The following is a 17036-nucleotide window of genomic DNA, read 5'->3' on the forward strand; positions in this document are numbered from 1 at the left end:
CTAGCGGCTAGCCGGAAGTCGGAAGTCGTACTAAACGAACTTTTAACAATATTTCAATTTTTGGTTTGTTTTTTATCACATACAACAATCAAAATTAATTTTGTTTAGGCTCTTTAGCAAGCCTTTCGTTGAAGCATAGGCCCAATAGCCTCGATAGCTCAACGGTTGAGGAGCGGACTGAATTACGAAAGATCGGCGGTTCAAACCTCAGCCGTTGCACTATTGTCGTACCCACTCCTGGCACAAGCTTTACGCTTAATTGGAGGGAAAGGGGGGAGTATTAGTCATGATTAGCATGGCTAATATTCTTATATTAAAAAAAAAATTACGGGTATTCGTGGATTACGTTGCAGCTCAACGTAAACCATTGTAAAAGTGCCAAGTCAACTTTTTCTTGAGATGACACCCGTGCGTTCAGGTTTTAAAACATTCGCATTGAACAAATGTTCAATGGCTCTCGTGTTTATTTTTCATAAATTGTGGATACTGTCGAAAGCTCCTAAGGGGATAAAATAGGGGTTTGAAGTTTGTCCCTTATAATTTCTAAGAAATAATCACATTACGCCAACACATGTGTTTATCGCCTTAACCACCCTAACCAAACATTTCAGTAGAACAACTTCCTAAGACCAAATAAAAAAGACAGATGCTATAGAAAAACCAACCTTAAGTTAAACACATTAGATCTACATCAGATAAATACTGATTGCTGTAAAAATCTCGGTTTACCAATTTCACAAATTGTATTTATCCACTCTGTCACAGAAAAATAAACTCTAGCTACAAAACCTTAAAGCTTTTAAACACTGCATCTTGTAAAGGAAAAATTGGTTCAGTACCACATGTTACCAAAGTATCTTTTCGTTTGTGTTAAAGGAAAAGGACTCTATTTACAAGGGATTAAAGTTTTTAAAGACTGCAATTCGTTTAGGAAAGATTTGTTCGGTACCACATGGGGTGGTGATTAGCTTTTTTGCCGTCGAACGAATCGCACTGGACTGATTTCACGAAGAGCCGCGGAAAACGTTCTCGTATTTTTTGTGCCATTTTCTTTTAAACTGGGTTATTTATGTGTCTGGTCTTGGAGGCTTCGGCCGTGGTTAGTTACCACCCTACCGGCGAAGCCATGCCGCCAAACGATTTAGAAATAATTAGGGGGACAGAATATAACGGTGGAAGTCCATACAAAGGACCTAATATTATGTGCAGCAGTAGACGTAATATTGGCGATGTTGATTTGCAATTCAAAATGTTTCATTTCAATCAAACTTTTACAAGTGCTTTTGAATCGTCAAAAAAATCTACCACTGGTTCGGAATGCCATTCCTACCGAGAAGAACCAGCAAGAAACTCGGCGGTTGCTCTTTTCAAGTACATATTCAATTTACAATAATATGCCATATTTTACAATAATATGCCACATTTTACAATAACATGCCAGATTATGATAATAGATTAGTATGGACTACTGAAATAATATGGATAACGGTTATTGCTTTCTAGGGTTTGTTCAAGCGAATGGGATCAATTAGGAAATGAGCTCAGAGATTCCAGTGTGGTGAATTGTGTGGTGATGTCATCGGTGCGAGCGGTAATTAGTGAATAGGCCTTTGTGTAGTACCATCTTGTTAATAAGACCACTCATGCTTTTCGATTAAAATAGCTACGCTAGGGTACAAAACTATCGGTTAAACTATTAAACTAAATTAGTATCTAGTATCTTAGAATGGATATTTCATATTTAAAACAATAATCGTATTCTGTTAATCTATCAAAATTATTACACTGGACATTAAGTATAGGTATTTAGCAATAACTCAAAATTTAAAAACCCCCGACACAAAAACCTCTATAAGAAAACCAGAAAAGAGCTGATAACTTTCAAAGGGCTGAACCGATTTTCTTGGATTATAGCTAAGAACACTCTCGATCAAGCCACCTTTCAAACAATAAAAACTAAATTAAAATCGGTTCACTCGTTTAGGAGCTACGATGCCACAGACAGATACACAGATACACGGGGTTACGTCGGGGGTTAAAAAATCAAAAAAAAACTTCGAAAGCCAAAATAAAATGGAACAATTTTTTAAAGTAGTTTTTTTAAGTTTATTTATTTATTGACACTAGGTAAGTTAGTACCTAGTGTCAATAAATAAATAAAGTAAATAAGTTGCTGCCAAAAAGACGCTACGGCTCACCTCTACCTCTGTGCCTCTACTCCACTTCGCAGGTATGCGTAGTGCTTTATTCATGACCCTTCCTCGTAGAAATGCTTCACAAAAACCATATTGTAAGAACCATAAAATTACAAACTACAGTTTGCTCTGAGAAAACACCGTAATTGCTAGTTTTCATAACTTTAATACGAAAACGGATTAAAAATTCTTTTAAGCGGGACTTAAATCATGTTACAACACCCATTAGCCTTCCAAACATTTCTCAAAAAGAAATATTTAACTCCGCTAAGCTGGAGCAATTAAAAATTAAATGGTGTAATTTCTTCCAGAAAATTCGCTCGATTTAACCCAAAGAGCAACGCGGCAGCTACTCTTAAATGCGCAATATTATTCATTGTCAAAGTACTGGACCATTTGATCGAATATCATGTAGATCCATCATTGAAACGAGTGTGAATTACTCTAGATGTGTTCTATTTCATTTGTATTTCGTCATCATAGCGACGAGTTTTTTTTTTTAAATTGTAATGTGTTTGCAACTTGCAAAGGGCAACTTAAAAATTTTGCAAATTGCTCCTACGGGGAATCAAACGATATGAGACCACGGCGAGGGAGGTCGTCAAAACGTTGTCTTCTCTCAAGCGCGTTGTTCGATGATTCAACCTCCCCTTCAGAACTTCCCACGCTCTGTTTATTCAGAGATGCATCCATTCGTAAGAAAATCCTTTTTATTCTGACCCCGAGTGCGAATCAATTGCTTAGAAAGTGAAGCTCTCCGCATTTTGGTTCTTCCAGGTCTTCGGTTCAGCGCCGACCAACTGACATTTTCAATCGAAAGAGCAATAGGCAAAGAGGTGACCGTCAAAACTGTGTTCAACATAATACAATAACGAAATTGTTTGATTTTACTTTGAACCATTTACACATTCGCAAAAGGCTTCGAAGATTTTGGTCTACATAGTAGTTCGCCATTTTTATTTATTCCAAAATGGCGGCCACGCATCACACTAATATTATAAAGGAGAAAGTTTGTATGTGTGTGTATGTTTGTTACTCCTTCAAGCAAAAACTACTGAACGGATTGGCTTCAGCTAGTAAAACCTATTAATCAATAGCTGATATCAATACAAACAAGTATTGTATAAGACAAAATCTTCCCAAGCGTCACGTTTCCGAGATATAAGCGATCAAATTTGTACTGGTGGAGTCATCAGTACAACAGTCTAACCAATCAGTTCAAAAGTCAGAATTATTAAAAAAGAATAACTTAGTTACATAAGAACCCTTGAAATGGTCATACAGCTTACATAACGCTAATAAAAGTGACATTAAGTTTTAAGTATCCATCTCTTAGACTACGTTCTTTGGATCGGAAATATTTGCGGCGTAAAATTTGATATTTCGTCCCAATGGCGATGAAAAATATGAATCGATTTGAACTGCCAATACTTTTTATTGGAAGCAAGCGGGTGAAACGAGGATGGAAACCTCAAAGCAAACAACTCTTTTGACGCGGTTTTTCATTGATTTTTTAATATAAAAGCTAGATTTGGTTTGTGCAGATTCTGAATAATAAATAATTGAAATGAACCTCGATAGCTCAGTTAATACATCTATACCTAAGGGCCTTCATTGATCTTCTAATATTTTATTCATACATTTATCCACACCACTAAACTAGTCTTTAATAATAGTTATAGTGCACACATCGATGCATTCTCATTCTCATAGCCCGATGGGACGGAAATCCGACACGACCGGAGAGAGAGATCAGGCACAGGACCGTTGGCTTTTACGTGCTCTCCGATGCACGGGGGACCACACCGCCAACTTCCTAACTTCGGGTTACTGAGCATAATTTCTTAACAGAAAAATCCAATGCCTATTTTTGTCCCGACCCAGGAATCGATCCCAGGACCTCGCGATCCGCAGTCAAACCTGCTAACCATTTAACCGAGGAGGCAGTGCGAAAGTAGATAGTGTATGTCTATCTCTCACCTTTTTACGACACGTCCGAGTTACCGATTTTGATGACATTTGGTTCAGACATAACTTGCATCTCGGAAAGGCCATATATGCCCGTTTAGTCATACGCGTATTTGATCCTGAAAATCAAAGAGTTCCCATGGGATTTTTTAGAAAACCTAAGTAAATCCACGGGGTAAGTAAGTAAATAGATTAGCGGGCATAAAATTCGAGCAAATAAGGCAAACCATTCGGCCTTCGAAAATTCGAGCTCCATCCCCCAAAGCAAATGTATTTTATGAAATTACCCCCATATTATGGTAATACACATTTGTAATTCAATTATATTGCCGTCTCATAAATAAGTATATTCTAAGCGCTAAAGTTGGCTCCACTCTCGCTTATTTGCTTAATGTAATTTAATTTGTAACTTTAGTAACATCATAGGCTAGGGCCTAGGCTCACTTGAAGGTCGTAGTGGTCGTAATATATTGGAACTAAGCCCGCGACTTCGCCCGCGTGGTTTTCCATTTTTGTAAATCCCGTAGAAACTCCTTCATTTTCCGGAATAAAAAGTAGCCTATGTCCTTCCCCGGGATGTATCCCAAGCCAAACATTATAATCGGTTCAGTGGTTGGGCCGTGAAAACGTAGCAGACAGACAAACAGACAGACAGACAGACAGACATACATACAGACAGACAGACACACTTTCGCATTTATAATATTAGTATGGATTACAGCATAGGTCTTGTAGAGCATACTTTGACTTTGATCAACTTTACTATACTCTATCCTCGAAAAGAAGTTAGTATAGATAGAAAGATAGACAGATAGATAGATAGACAGATAGATAGATAGATTGATAGACAGATAGATAGATAGTAGTCCGAACTTATGAGGTTCAACTCAGAATAAATTATAACACTTACTGAGTAGAGTCACGTAGAGTGCAGCAGTCTCTGGGCACGGGTCATTTTGAAAGATTTTTAGGGTCCCGTTGTCACCCGTCGGCTATGGAACCCTAAAAAAATCATAAACATTTCCACAGGATTTAATATTTGAACTAAAAAATCGACTTCAGTGTGGCCGTGCTGTTAGCAGTTAGGTACTTTTTTATTTTTCGTCCGGCTACTAAATACTAATTTGTTAGTTTTCACACAAAAAACACCTACCTACCTGTTGCGTGGAACGTGAGAACATCCCTTTTAAATTCTTCCAGACTTTTTAACGAGTTTCCGGTATGTTTTTTTAGTGGTAGCGAAACCAAAAAGGTTTGTGATACTCGAAAATGAAAATTTTTGTAGAATAGAATAGAATAGAAATATTTTTTATTCAATTAAACTTTTACCCGCGACTTCGTCTGGGTGGACTATGTATGATTATGCTGTAATGGGTATGTTTTTCAAAAATCCTTTCTTAGCGAATGTCAGATACGTCATTATATAGTTTAAGCTGTGCGTAAAGTCAGTCAGTCACAACAGTCAGTCAGTCAGTCAGCTTTTCCTTTTTACCCGAATACGGCAAAGCCAAAACGAAGGGTTGTGATTTTACAAATTAGGCACTAGCTGACGCCTGCGACTTTTTGATTTAGGTTTTCCAAAATCCCGTAGAAAGCCCTTGATTTTCCGAGATAAAAAGTAGCCTAAGTGTTAATCCAGGGTATCTATCTCCATTCTGAATTTCAGCCAAATCCGTTCAGTAGTTTTTGCGTGAAAGTGTAACAAACAAACACACATACACCCATTAGAGGCAAATTATCGCCTTTATAATATTAGTGTGATAGGTATGTATTTAGAAAAAGTGTTGCTCTGACGTAAAACGGCCTATAGGCAGTGGCGTGCATAGGTTCGAAACCAGGGTAGGCATTAGTTAGTTAGCTTACCTATTTAGAGGCTGTCATAATGAAAAATGACCATTGCGATATTTCAAGTTGGATAAGCAGTGCTTTTATGCCTCTATGACCTGAACGCCACTGCCTATAATACACAGATATTAGTTTCTAGAATATGTCTGCAAAATTTCATGGACCTTGGTTGCTTAATATTCAAATGAAATTGGAACTACGATTGTATGAAACGAGTGACGGAGAGAGCCCTGTTAAACAGTAATTAGGGACGCCGGGGTTGCTTTGAAAACGTTTTAGCGCCTTTACCTACCTCAGGCGTCTAGAAATCTAGACGTCTGAGGAGGGTAAAGGTGCTAAAAGATAAGTCTAGATTTTACTCATTTACTACATTTTTCGCCGACGAGAAATCTAAATCAAACACTTAGGCTGAAATCTATAAAGCGTACTCAGACTTTGTTTAGATTTTTTTTCGTTATACGTAAAAAGAGACAAACTTATGTGAGCGATATAACGCTCTCTCGTTTTAACAATGTCTGAGCAAAGTCAAAGTGTGGTCTATAGAACTCAGCCTTGATATCCATACTAGGTAATATGACATTATACAAGTGTAAATTAATTTATAACACCCCCGACAAGTGAAGGTTACAGTAACTAGAAAAGAGCTGATAACTTTCAAACGGCTAAGTTTGGTTCTCTTACGGATTTTAATTGTATAGACTAACGCTTGGCTGCAATCAGGCCTGTTGGCAAGTGATGATGCAGCCTAAGACGGAGCGCCTAGAAGATGTCTATTAAATTCACTCTTGACTTAAAGGTCTAACTACCTACCTATATTAAAAGTGTAGGGGAAAACTGATGCCGAAAGGGCGTCCCATATCCTAGCAGTTCGAATCAGAAACGAGGAGGCAAATCGCTTCGGCAATGTCCGTGTTTCTTGATGATGCTTTGCGGCACGATAATAGAAAGGTGAAGGTCATTTAATTTATATCGTTTCCTTTGTTACAGGCATACACACCCACGGGTTTTGAAAAGTACGGCTATACTTGTACAGTGGCAGATTACAGGGTCAACTTCTCAGTGTGGGATACTTCAGGTTAGTTCAGTAACTAAGTAGGTATCTACTTAAAGATAAAGTTGGACAAAAACCTCTCTATAGTCCGTTAATTTGTAGAAATTTGACGGGTGAGTTGTATGTTGGCAACATTGCTTTGTTTGCTTTATTCCTTAGTAATTAGGGTTTATTTTTGCGTGATTTGCAATGGTGCCAACATACTACTCACGTGTCAAGTTATGATGAACAGACAATAGGTACTCATAGGAGCTATATAACTTAGTTTAGCTGCTTATATAATATACTAGAATGTTCAATTTTCATCACATGCTGTATGTGTCATCATCATTCATCTGGAGTGATCCTACATGGATTCGGTTTTTTAATTCGGACGTAGAGAACCCTAAAACTTGCTACTAATCTAAAAATTGCTGTGCCCTAACAAGGCTCTAGTGTGGTTAGAGTCTGTGAAGTATAGGTACCTACTTATATTGGAGTATAAAAAAATGAATATATGCAAATCAACCTAGGCATGTAACTTTTTGTACAATATTTTTACACATTGTCTAAATTATAGCAACACTCGCACAAGTGTTATCAGCTATAAATAAAATGTAACGCGTGCGACGGTGGCGTGTCGTAAAATCTCAAATTCCCCACTTTTAGCGTTTTCAAAAATAAAATGCCAGCACTTATTTTATTGATATTCATGGAGGCACTCGGGGATGATTGCGGAGTGTGCAAAACGAAGAGTAGGTATACTACGTTCAATCTATAAAATCCATACCTACCTTTTCTATTAATTCAGATTCCCCTTCCCGGGGAAGGACATAGGCTACTTTTTATCCCGGAAAATCAAAGAGTTCCCACGGGATTTCGAAAAACCTAAATCCACGCGGACGAAGTCGCGGGCGTCAGCTAGTAAATTATAATTCACGGGTTTCATTTTATGCCGGATTCTGCTGCCACAATTTGTTTTAATAGATAAATAAACAATAGTTATCTCCCAAAAACACCCGTCCACAAAGCATGTTTGTACGTTTTAAAATGGTTTTAAACCGTAAATGCTTTGACAAATTGTACAAATTACCATAAATACTGAATACGAACATACCCTTTGCGAGCGAGGCACTTTTGTTACTAGTCGTAACTCGTAATAATATTATTTAAACATTTCGGATTATTTTGCCGTCCCGAAACTTAGCAGAATTTGTTACATTGCTTACTTACTGATGCCCGCGACTTCATCCGTCATGTATTTAGGTTTTAAAAATCCCGAGGGCAACTCATTAATTCTCCGAGATAAAAAGTAGTGCTACTTTCCAGGTCTTTAACTAGGTATATTATCCATGCAAAAAAACCGGCCAAGTGTGAGTCAGACTAGCGCACCGAGGCAGGGTTCTGTACACCGTATTTTTTCCGACATTAACCCCTCATTCGCACGAGAGCTTTTTTAACGTCCGTTAAAAAAGCGTTTCAAATAGAACAAAATGCATTCCCAAGTATCTGTTCACATGTATGTTTAGCGCAACGCTTTTTTAACGCTCGTGCGAATTAGGGCTTATACTCAATAATCAAAAACGTAATAAACGCATAAATCACTTTGCGTGAAAAATCACCTGTGAAATCACTGTGAAGAAAAATAATAATTTCCGCAAATGAAAATGATTTAAAAGTAGCAATAATGGGCATCTCTACACAATATAGAAATACCCACAAACAGTAAAAACATTTTAGCACTCTGTAGTTTTAATTTGTTGGCGTCGAACTTTATGAGAATTCCGCTCAGAATAAATTGGAAAGTTTTTATAATTTAGTGCGACACGGTTCCTCATGAAATATGGTTTGTTATGAGAAAGAATAAACAAGTTCACTGTTACTTTAATGTCGTAAGGAGTTTATATTTGAATTGATTTACGACTTGTAGAGAAATAAAGTTTAAGAGGGGTCTCTCCGTCACTCGCTTCATACAAACATAGTTCCAATTTCATTTGAATATTAAGCAACCAAAGTCCATGAAATTTTGCAGACATATTCTAGAAACTAATATCTATGCCTATGGTTTTCCAGATTTCTGTTAAAATATTCGGTTTCAAAGTTACGCGGTCTTAAAAATTTACATATAAATCTTTGAGCCCCTGTAATTTTAAAACTACATATTTTTAGAAAAATCTAAAACACCACAAACACAGATATTAGTTTCTAGAATATGTCTGCAAAATTTCATGGACTTTGTTTGCTTAATATTCAAATGAAATTGGAACTACGATTGTATGAAGCGAGTGACGGAGAGAGCCCTGTTAACTAACCGGTGCAGCGCTGAGTAAAGAAAACTTTAATTCTTACTACTAAACACTTACAGGATGAGCGATAATAAGGTTAGGAGTTTGCTTTTCTATGGTCTCTTGTACCTCAATGCTCAACATACTGCAGAATAGATGTTAATGTAAATATTTGCATGAGAATTTAAGATCTTGTTGAAATTTTAAAAACAAATATTGTTTAGTTTCATTCAACTCTATCGGGTTAACAAACTATAGAGTAAATAAAATACTCAATACGATATAGTATTAAAATAGAGAACTAGACAGCTAATTTTCACAATAAAACGACACACTGTGAATACTTATAGTAAGTGAAACGTGAAAATAATGCTCCTGAATCCTGTCACATCATTAACATTCTTTTTTAACCCCCGACCCAAAAAGAGGGGTGTTATAAGTTTGACGTGTGTATCTGTGTATCTGTCTGTGGCATCGTAGCTCCTAAACCAATGAACCGATTTTAATTTAGTTTTTTTTGTTTAAAAGGTGGCTTGATCGAGAGTGTTCTTAGCTATAGTCCAAGAAAATCGGTTCAGCCGTTTGAAAGTTATCAGCTCTTTTCTAGTTCCTGTAACCTTCACTTGTCGGGGGTGTTATAAATTTTTAATTTACACTTGTTCTACGACTGTATCTACCAACATCAATATTGTATAGAAGCAGGCGTTACTTTGCGCAAGTCCATGATATACAAAGGATCAAAAGCTTAATTTGCTATAATCCGCTAAAAAATGCGAATCTGTATGACACACTCAATGTATTCTGGTGGATTTGTGTGGTGTTGCGTGGTGGGTACATGGGGCTTGCTTGGTGGCTGGCTTTTCCTGCTTGCTTAGCAGTGGGAGGGCGGGTAGTGCATGTCGCATGCTGCATGTTGTACCAAACAGATTTGCCTCTTTTAGCGGATTATAGCAAACTAGAGGATGCCCGCGACTTCGTCCGCGTGGATTTAGGTTTTATAAGATCCCGTGGGAACTGTTTGATTTTTCCGGGATAAAAAGTTGCCTATGCAGGGACGCAAGCTACCTCGGTATCAAATTTCATACAAAACGGTTAAGCGGATGGGTTTTTGCGAATCCCTTGGGAACTCTTTGATTTTACGGGATAAAAAGTAGCCTATGTCCGTCCCCGGGATACAAGTTAACCCTGTACCAAATTTCGTCAGAATCGGTTACACTGTTAGGCCGTGAAAAGGTAGCAGACAGACAGACAGACACACTTTCGCATTTATAATATTAGTATATGGATTAAGCTTTAGATTCTTTGTATACCAACATGGAAACCAAATATAACAAATGGACAGAACATAAAAGTGGTTATGTACATATTAATAAAAAAAAACACGCACTCAATATTTCGATAGTCGATATCAGCGAGTAAATAAATGGGTCAGTGAAATTCCAGCGAACAGCGAAAATTCATCGACATGTGCATTTCATTACGGATGAATGTTTAATTATTATCATAAAACTAGCTCTTGCCCGCTACTTTGCTCGCGTGGATGCAGGTTTTTAGAAATCCTGTGGGAACTCTTTTACTTTCCAGGATAAATTCCATAAAATCTCCATGTCTTTAACTATAACCATGCAAAAAATCACAGCAATCCGTTGCTCCGTTGCGACGTGATTGAAGGACAAACGAACAAAGACACTTTCGCATTCATAATATTATTATATGAAAGTGCCTTTACCTGTACATTTTGAAACAGATTTTTATTTATTGACTAGCTGTGCCCGCGACTTCGTTCGCGTGGAATCAGCGCGCTTTATATAGCCACGGACGCTCAGGCGCGAGGCGTGTAGTACGTACTCTGTACGTTAAAAATGTTCGCCGTGATTCTTTAATTTGACATAACTTTTTTATTTATGAACCGATTGACATGAAATAAACACTAAATGTTAAGTGAGGCTTACTACAATATATTAGTGAAAACCGTATCTAAATCGAATTAGCCGTTTCTGATATTAGCGTGCACAAACACACAGACAAACAGACAAAAAATAAAATTACAATTTCGGGTTCGGCATCGATATAATAACAACCCCTGCTACTTTTTTTATATATTTCCATTGTACAGACACCACTTTTCTACAATTTTATTATATGTATAAATATGCATCATGATTTTTGATTTATCGTGCATAATGTCGAAAAATAAGACTGTGAACCCGCGGTGCGCGAATCTGACTCGCACTTGGCCGGTTTTTTTATTACAAGTTCTGCAATCTCACTTGGTGGTAAGTGATGATGCAGTCTATCATGGAAATGGGCTAACTTGGAAGGGGTATGGCAGTTTTATTAAACCCATACCCCATAACGGTTTCTACACGGTATCGTACCGAAACGCTAAATCGCTTGGCGGCACGGTTTTGCCGATAGGGTGGTAAGTGGTAACCAGTCAGCGCAGAAGCCTCCCACCAAAACAGACCAGAGACAATTTAGACATTAAAAATTCCCAAATTGAATCTGCCAGGAATGGAACCCGGGACCTTCCACTAAGATTAAGAGTGAGATATAGAGCGCACTTTGACTTTGCTTAGACTTGAGTTAAAACGAGACAGATTTATGCCAGCAGTATAACGCTGTCTCGTTTTAAAAGTGTCATAAGTCAGAGCAAAGATCTCAGGTTGAGATTTATAGAGCGCACTCTGACTTAGCTCAGACTTAAGACACTGTTAAAACGAGACCGCGATATATCGCTAGCATTAACCTGTCTCGTTTTTACTGAAACTTAAATCTGAGCGAAGGCAAAGTGCGCTCTATCAATCTCAGCCTCAGAGCGCAGTTCACCACTGCGTCATAGATCGTGTAAAATATGCATCTAACTAGATTTCCTGTTGCTATTATTAGGTTATTATGCTAGTATAATGAAGCAGTATAACCACTAGTGTAGTAATTAAGCTGAGTCGTAAATTATTCGTATGCCAGCTCACTCCATTACCAAAACAAAGAGCCCCTCGCTTCGGAAACCGACTGAACTGAAATTTATGCTTTACATGTTCATTATTATTAATAGCTCGAACACCACGCATTATAATAAATAATAATAATAATAATAATGAAGCTTTATTTAATTCCATACAAAATAATAAAAATTAAATTAAATACAAGTTTTTTTTTTTTGATATCATAATAATAAACTTAAGAATAGTATTGATTAGTGAGTTAGTAATTATATTACAAATTAAAATTATGGTTAGTTTGTTAGTACAATTTATTTACATTGGTAGTGTGTGTCTTCAGTCTAGGTTGTTATATTGTATGGACCCCCTTTGGGTAAAAGCCTCCTCCAAGGAATTCCACCTCTCTCTGTCCGTAGCTGCGGCTAGCCATCTTCGACCCGCTGTCGCCACTATTTCGTCTACCCATCTGGCATATGGCCTGCCTCTCGCTCTAGTGCCTCTTGGTCCCGACCATGTAACTGACCTTGTGGTCCATCTGTCGTCGGTGTATCTAGCCACGTGGCCTGCCCATTTCCATTTTCTTTGTAGTGCGAAAGTTAAGGCGTCGGTGACTTTTGTTTTCTTGCGGATGACCACGTTCTTTACTCTATCTTTTAATTTTATGCCTAGATAGCTTCTTTCGATTTTTCTCAGCGCCACAGTGCCACTGTTGACATCGTACTCGTAATTAAATCAAGTTTAAAAATAATTAAGTGCATGAAGAAAGTGAAAAAGTGCTAAATTATGTAAATAGTGTATAAACTTGTCTGAACATTATAAAGAACACAGTTTACAAGCAATAAAAATAGTGAAATAGTGCCAAATAAGATTCGTCAAAACGTCACCTAGAAAACTGTTATTTCACGAAAATAAGAAAAAATTTGAGTATCAATTACATTGTTGTGCGTATTTGTTAACAGTTGTAATCCGAAAAAGCTGTGAAAAGTGTTCAAACTGATGAGTTAAAAAGATTGTAGTTAAAATAACCTCCAAAGTGCAAATTAATGACTCAACAATCCTAACGAATATTGATCAAGATCTACTTCGCAACGCCATCTACTGATAGTTCACGACATCACTCAGCCAACCCCTGATGAGACTTGCCAACCAAGAGAACCGACAACTACCAAGTAAAAATCCTTTAGAATTAGAGATTTGTTCACTATCGCAGTCGCCACCTAGTGTCAAAGGTTGACATCGCTACAATTACCGAAAGCGCGATTTACATGAGTGAACGTCGATAATCCAAAGCATTCTAAACGCAACTCATAGAGGTCGCTTGGTGTCACTTCTAATCATAAACTATACCCAGATCTTAATACAACATGGAAGAAATAAAAAATATGTTAGTAATCATGCAACAAGATCTTAAACAGCAAAAACAAGATATGCTGGAGATGAAGGAAGATATAAAAAACACAATAAATAACAATATTAACGAAAAATTTAACAGTTTGGAATTAAAAAACGAACTTTTGGAGAAAAAAGTCCATGAACAATGCACAAAAATAAGCTACTTAGAAAGGTATACTAGACGCAAGAACCTAGTCTTGTTCGGAGTAGAAGAGCAAGAAAAATCTTACCACGACTTAGAAGAAACAGTAATTAATTTAATAAACACTTACTTTAAAATTCCATGTGATAATAGCCACATTGAAGCTGTTAGGAGACTGGGAAAGAAAGGTGAGAAAGTTAGGCCGGTTGTGATATCGTTCTCTACAATGGGATTTAAAATCAAAATTCAAAAAAACAAGCAATGTCTACAGAACACCTCATACTACATTAAAGAAGATTACCCAATGGAAGTTCTGAACAAGCGGAAGGAGCTGCAAAGCCAACTACAGAAGGAGAAAGAGGCAGGCAATACTGCCTTTATTAAATACGATAAACTCATTATATTGAACAAGAACAAGCCCGCTTCTCGCAACTACTTAAACAAGAGAAATCTCTCAGAATCCCCGGAGACATCTCACCCTAACAGTCAAACAGCTCTACATAGCAATAAACAACCGTCTAAGAAAAATAAAGCAACTAACATGAAAGATTATATACTACAAAGACCAAAACTAAACTACTCTCCAACAGCTTCCTCTCAAGGCCAAGCGAACACAACACAGCCCACCACAGTATAGCAACCACAAAAAGACCCTCTACCTCCCTCTAATCTCCCAGTACGGCTGGTCACCGCGGGAGAGTTCGACCAAAACCCTCCAAGGAAAACACATTTGGTAAAGACAAACAATTTCAATATTTGTACTTTCAACGTTAAATCACTATCGTCAGCGACAAAATTTATCGAATTAAAGGCAGCTCTACAAAACATTAACCATGATATATTGGGAATGAGCGAAGTTCGCCGTCTAGGTGAGAATATTATCGAGGATGAAGATTACATCATGTATTACTTAGGCAAAACCAAAGGTCTTTACGGAGTGGGCTTCCTAGTCAAGAAAAAATATAGAGCATATATCAAAAAGTTCACCGGAATATCGGAGAGAGTCTGTGTACTAGAAATTGAACTGGAAGGCTTACTTTTTGCAATAATTCAGGCTTATGCACCTACTGAAGGCTCATCTCAAGAAGACATAGACAATTTCTATGAAGACTTGGCGAAAGCTCACGACTCTATCTCTACAAAATACATAATCTCTATGGGGGACTTTAATGCACAGATCGGAATACCCAAAAGCCATGAGCATATAGTTACCGGCAAATATGGCTACGGGAAGAGGAGCATTCGTGGAGGAAGACTCATTCAATACGCATACGAATACAACATGAAAATTATAAACACCATGTTCAAGTTAAAAAATAAAAATAGATGGACATGGATCTCTCCAGACAAAAATACAAAAAATGAGATTGATTATATTATGACTACAAAACCCCAATTATTTTCTAAATATGAAGTACTGTCGTCATTCCACTTTGGATCAGACCACAGATTGCTAAGAGCTACAATCAATCTGAAATCAAAGAGAAGAAGTAGGCGATACTTTTCTAATACGTCAACAACGTTGAAAACGTTCAAAGAGCAAGAAACATACCTTGAAAACCTAAAAAGATATATACCGGAACTTATATTGACACACGAAAATTATAAAGCTGATGCGTACTGCCAAAAAATTATGCACTCTATATTCGAAAGTTTAAAAGGTATTAAAAGGAATGAGAGACGCAAAATTTTGACAGAAAAGGCACTAGAGCTTATGAAAGAAAGAAACAGTTTACAAAATAAGTTTAAACTAAATAAGAACGATAAAGAAAAATTGAAAGAACTCTACAAGACTACAAATAAAGAAATAAAAAGGTGCTACGATTCCTACAGAATAAACACTATACAAAGAAACCTAGAAAAGTTTAGATCAGCTAAGAAAGCAAATAAAGAGTTAAATAGACAAAAGAATTGGATTATATCACTTCAGCGCGGCTCTACCAAATGCAAATCCCGAACGGAAATAATAAACGTAGCTACTGACTTTTATACAAAACTATATAGCAAAACAAACTCCTTAAATCAAATAAATGTTTCTAACCAATGCAGTGGTACCTTCCCCATTCAAGAGTTCACGGAGCCCGAAATCCTGAAACAAATTATGAAGCTTAAATCGGAAAAAAGCCCGGGGCCAGACGGAATCACAAACGAATGCATCAAATTTGCAAGGACTCTATTACTGACACCTATCACACTTCTATGGAACAAGATATTGCATGAAGAGGCTGTGCCACAGATATGGACAGAATCTGAAATAATCTTACTATATAAAAAAGGTGATCCAGCGGACATAGGGAACTACCGCCCTATAAGCCTCATGCCTTGCCTCTACAAATTATTTGCTTCCTGTCTGCTTGAAAGAATATCGCCTGTCATTGACGCACACCAACCGATCGAGCAAGCAGGATTCAGAAGCGGTTTCAGTACAGTGGACCATATTCAAGTAGTCGACCAGGTAGTAGAAAAGTATCTAGAATTCCGAAGACCATTATATCTAGCTTTCATAGACTACAAAAAAGCTTTTGATTCAATATCACACGATAGCATCTGGGAAGCATTAAAAGCACAAAATATAGAAGAAAAATTGATAAATATCTTGAAAAACATCTATTCCAATAGTACAAGTAGAGTCAAGTTAGACAGAACAGGCACAAAAATAAATATAAATAGAGGCGTGAGACAAGGAGACCCGATCTCCCCAAAACTATTCATAGCCGTCTTACAAGATATAATGGAAACCTTACCATGGTCTAAACAAGGCATCAACATGAATGGGAAGTTTCTAAGCCACCTTAGGTTTGCCGACGACATCATCCTGTTTTCAGAGACTGCACAGCAACTAAATAGCATGATAGATAACCTACATCAAGCTAGTGTCAAAGTTGGATTAGAAATGAACCTCGACAAAACAAAAGTAATGACTAATTACCATAAATCACCCATTTTAGTCAATAACGTACCTCTCGAGTTTGTAGAAAACTACATCTACCTGGGCAAACAAATCTCTTTTAACAATGAAAGAAATATAGAAGAAATAGAGCGTAGAACCGCGATCACCTGGAATAAATACTGGGTTCATAAAGAACTATTCAAATCACAACTCCCATTGCCAGCCAAAAAAATAGTTATGGATTCAGAAATACTACCTTGCCTCACTTACGGTTGCCAAACTTGGACGTTTGATCTCAAAACAAGAAACAAATCCAGACTACCCACGCATTATAGTAATTGATTAAT

At 37.2% G+C, this 17036-nt stretch overlaps 1 protein-coding gene across 2 annotated transcripts in view; it reads left to right on the forward strand.

Annotated features, from left to right (window-relative positions):
- LOC123874115 (rho-related GTP-binding protein RhoN-like) overlaps positions 1–17036 on the forward strand; it is a 167276-nt gene that overhangs the window by 134649 nt on the left and 15591 nt on the right. For both annotated transcript variants that reach the window (XM_045919304.1, XM_045919303.1), the window contains exon 3: positions 6996–7083. In XM_045919304.1, the coding sequence (XP_045775260.1) occupies positions 6996–7083 (88 nt within the window). The remainder of the gene's footprint in view (positions 1–6995; positions 7084–17036) is intronic.

Source organism: Maniola jurtina, chromosome 17 (assembly GCF_905333055.1).
Source record: "Maniola jurtina chromosome 17, ilManJurt1.1, whole genome shotgun sequence".
Classification (NCBI taxonomy): domain Eukaryota; kingdom Metazoa; phylum Arthropoda; class Insecta; order Lepidoptera; family Nymphalidae; genus Maniola; species Maniola jurtina.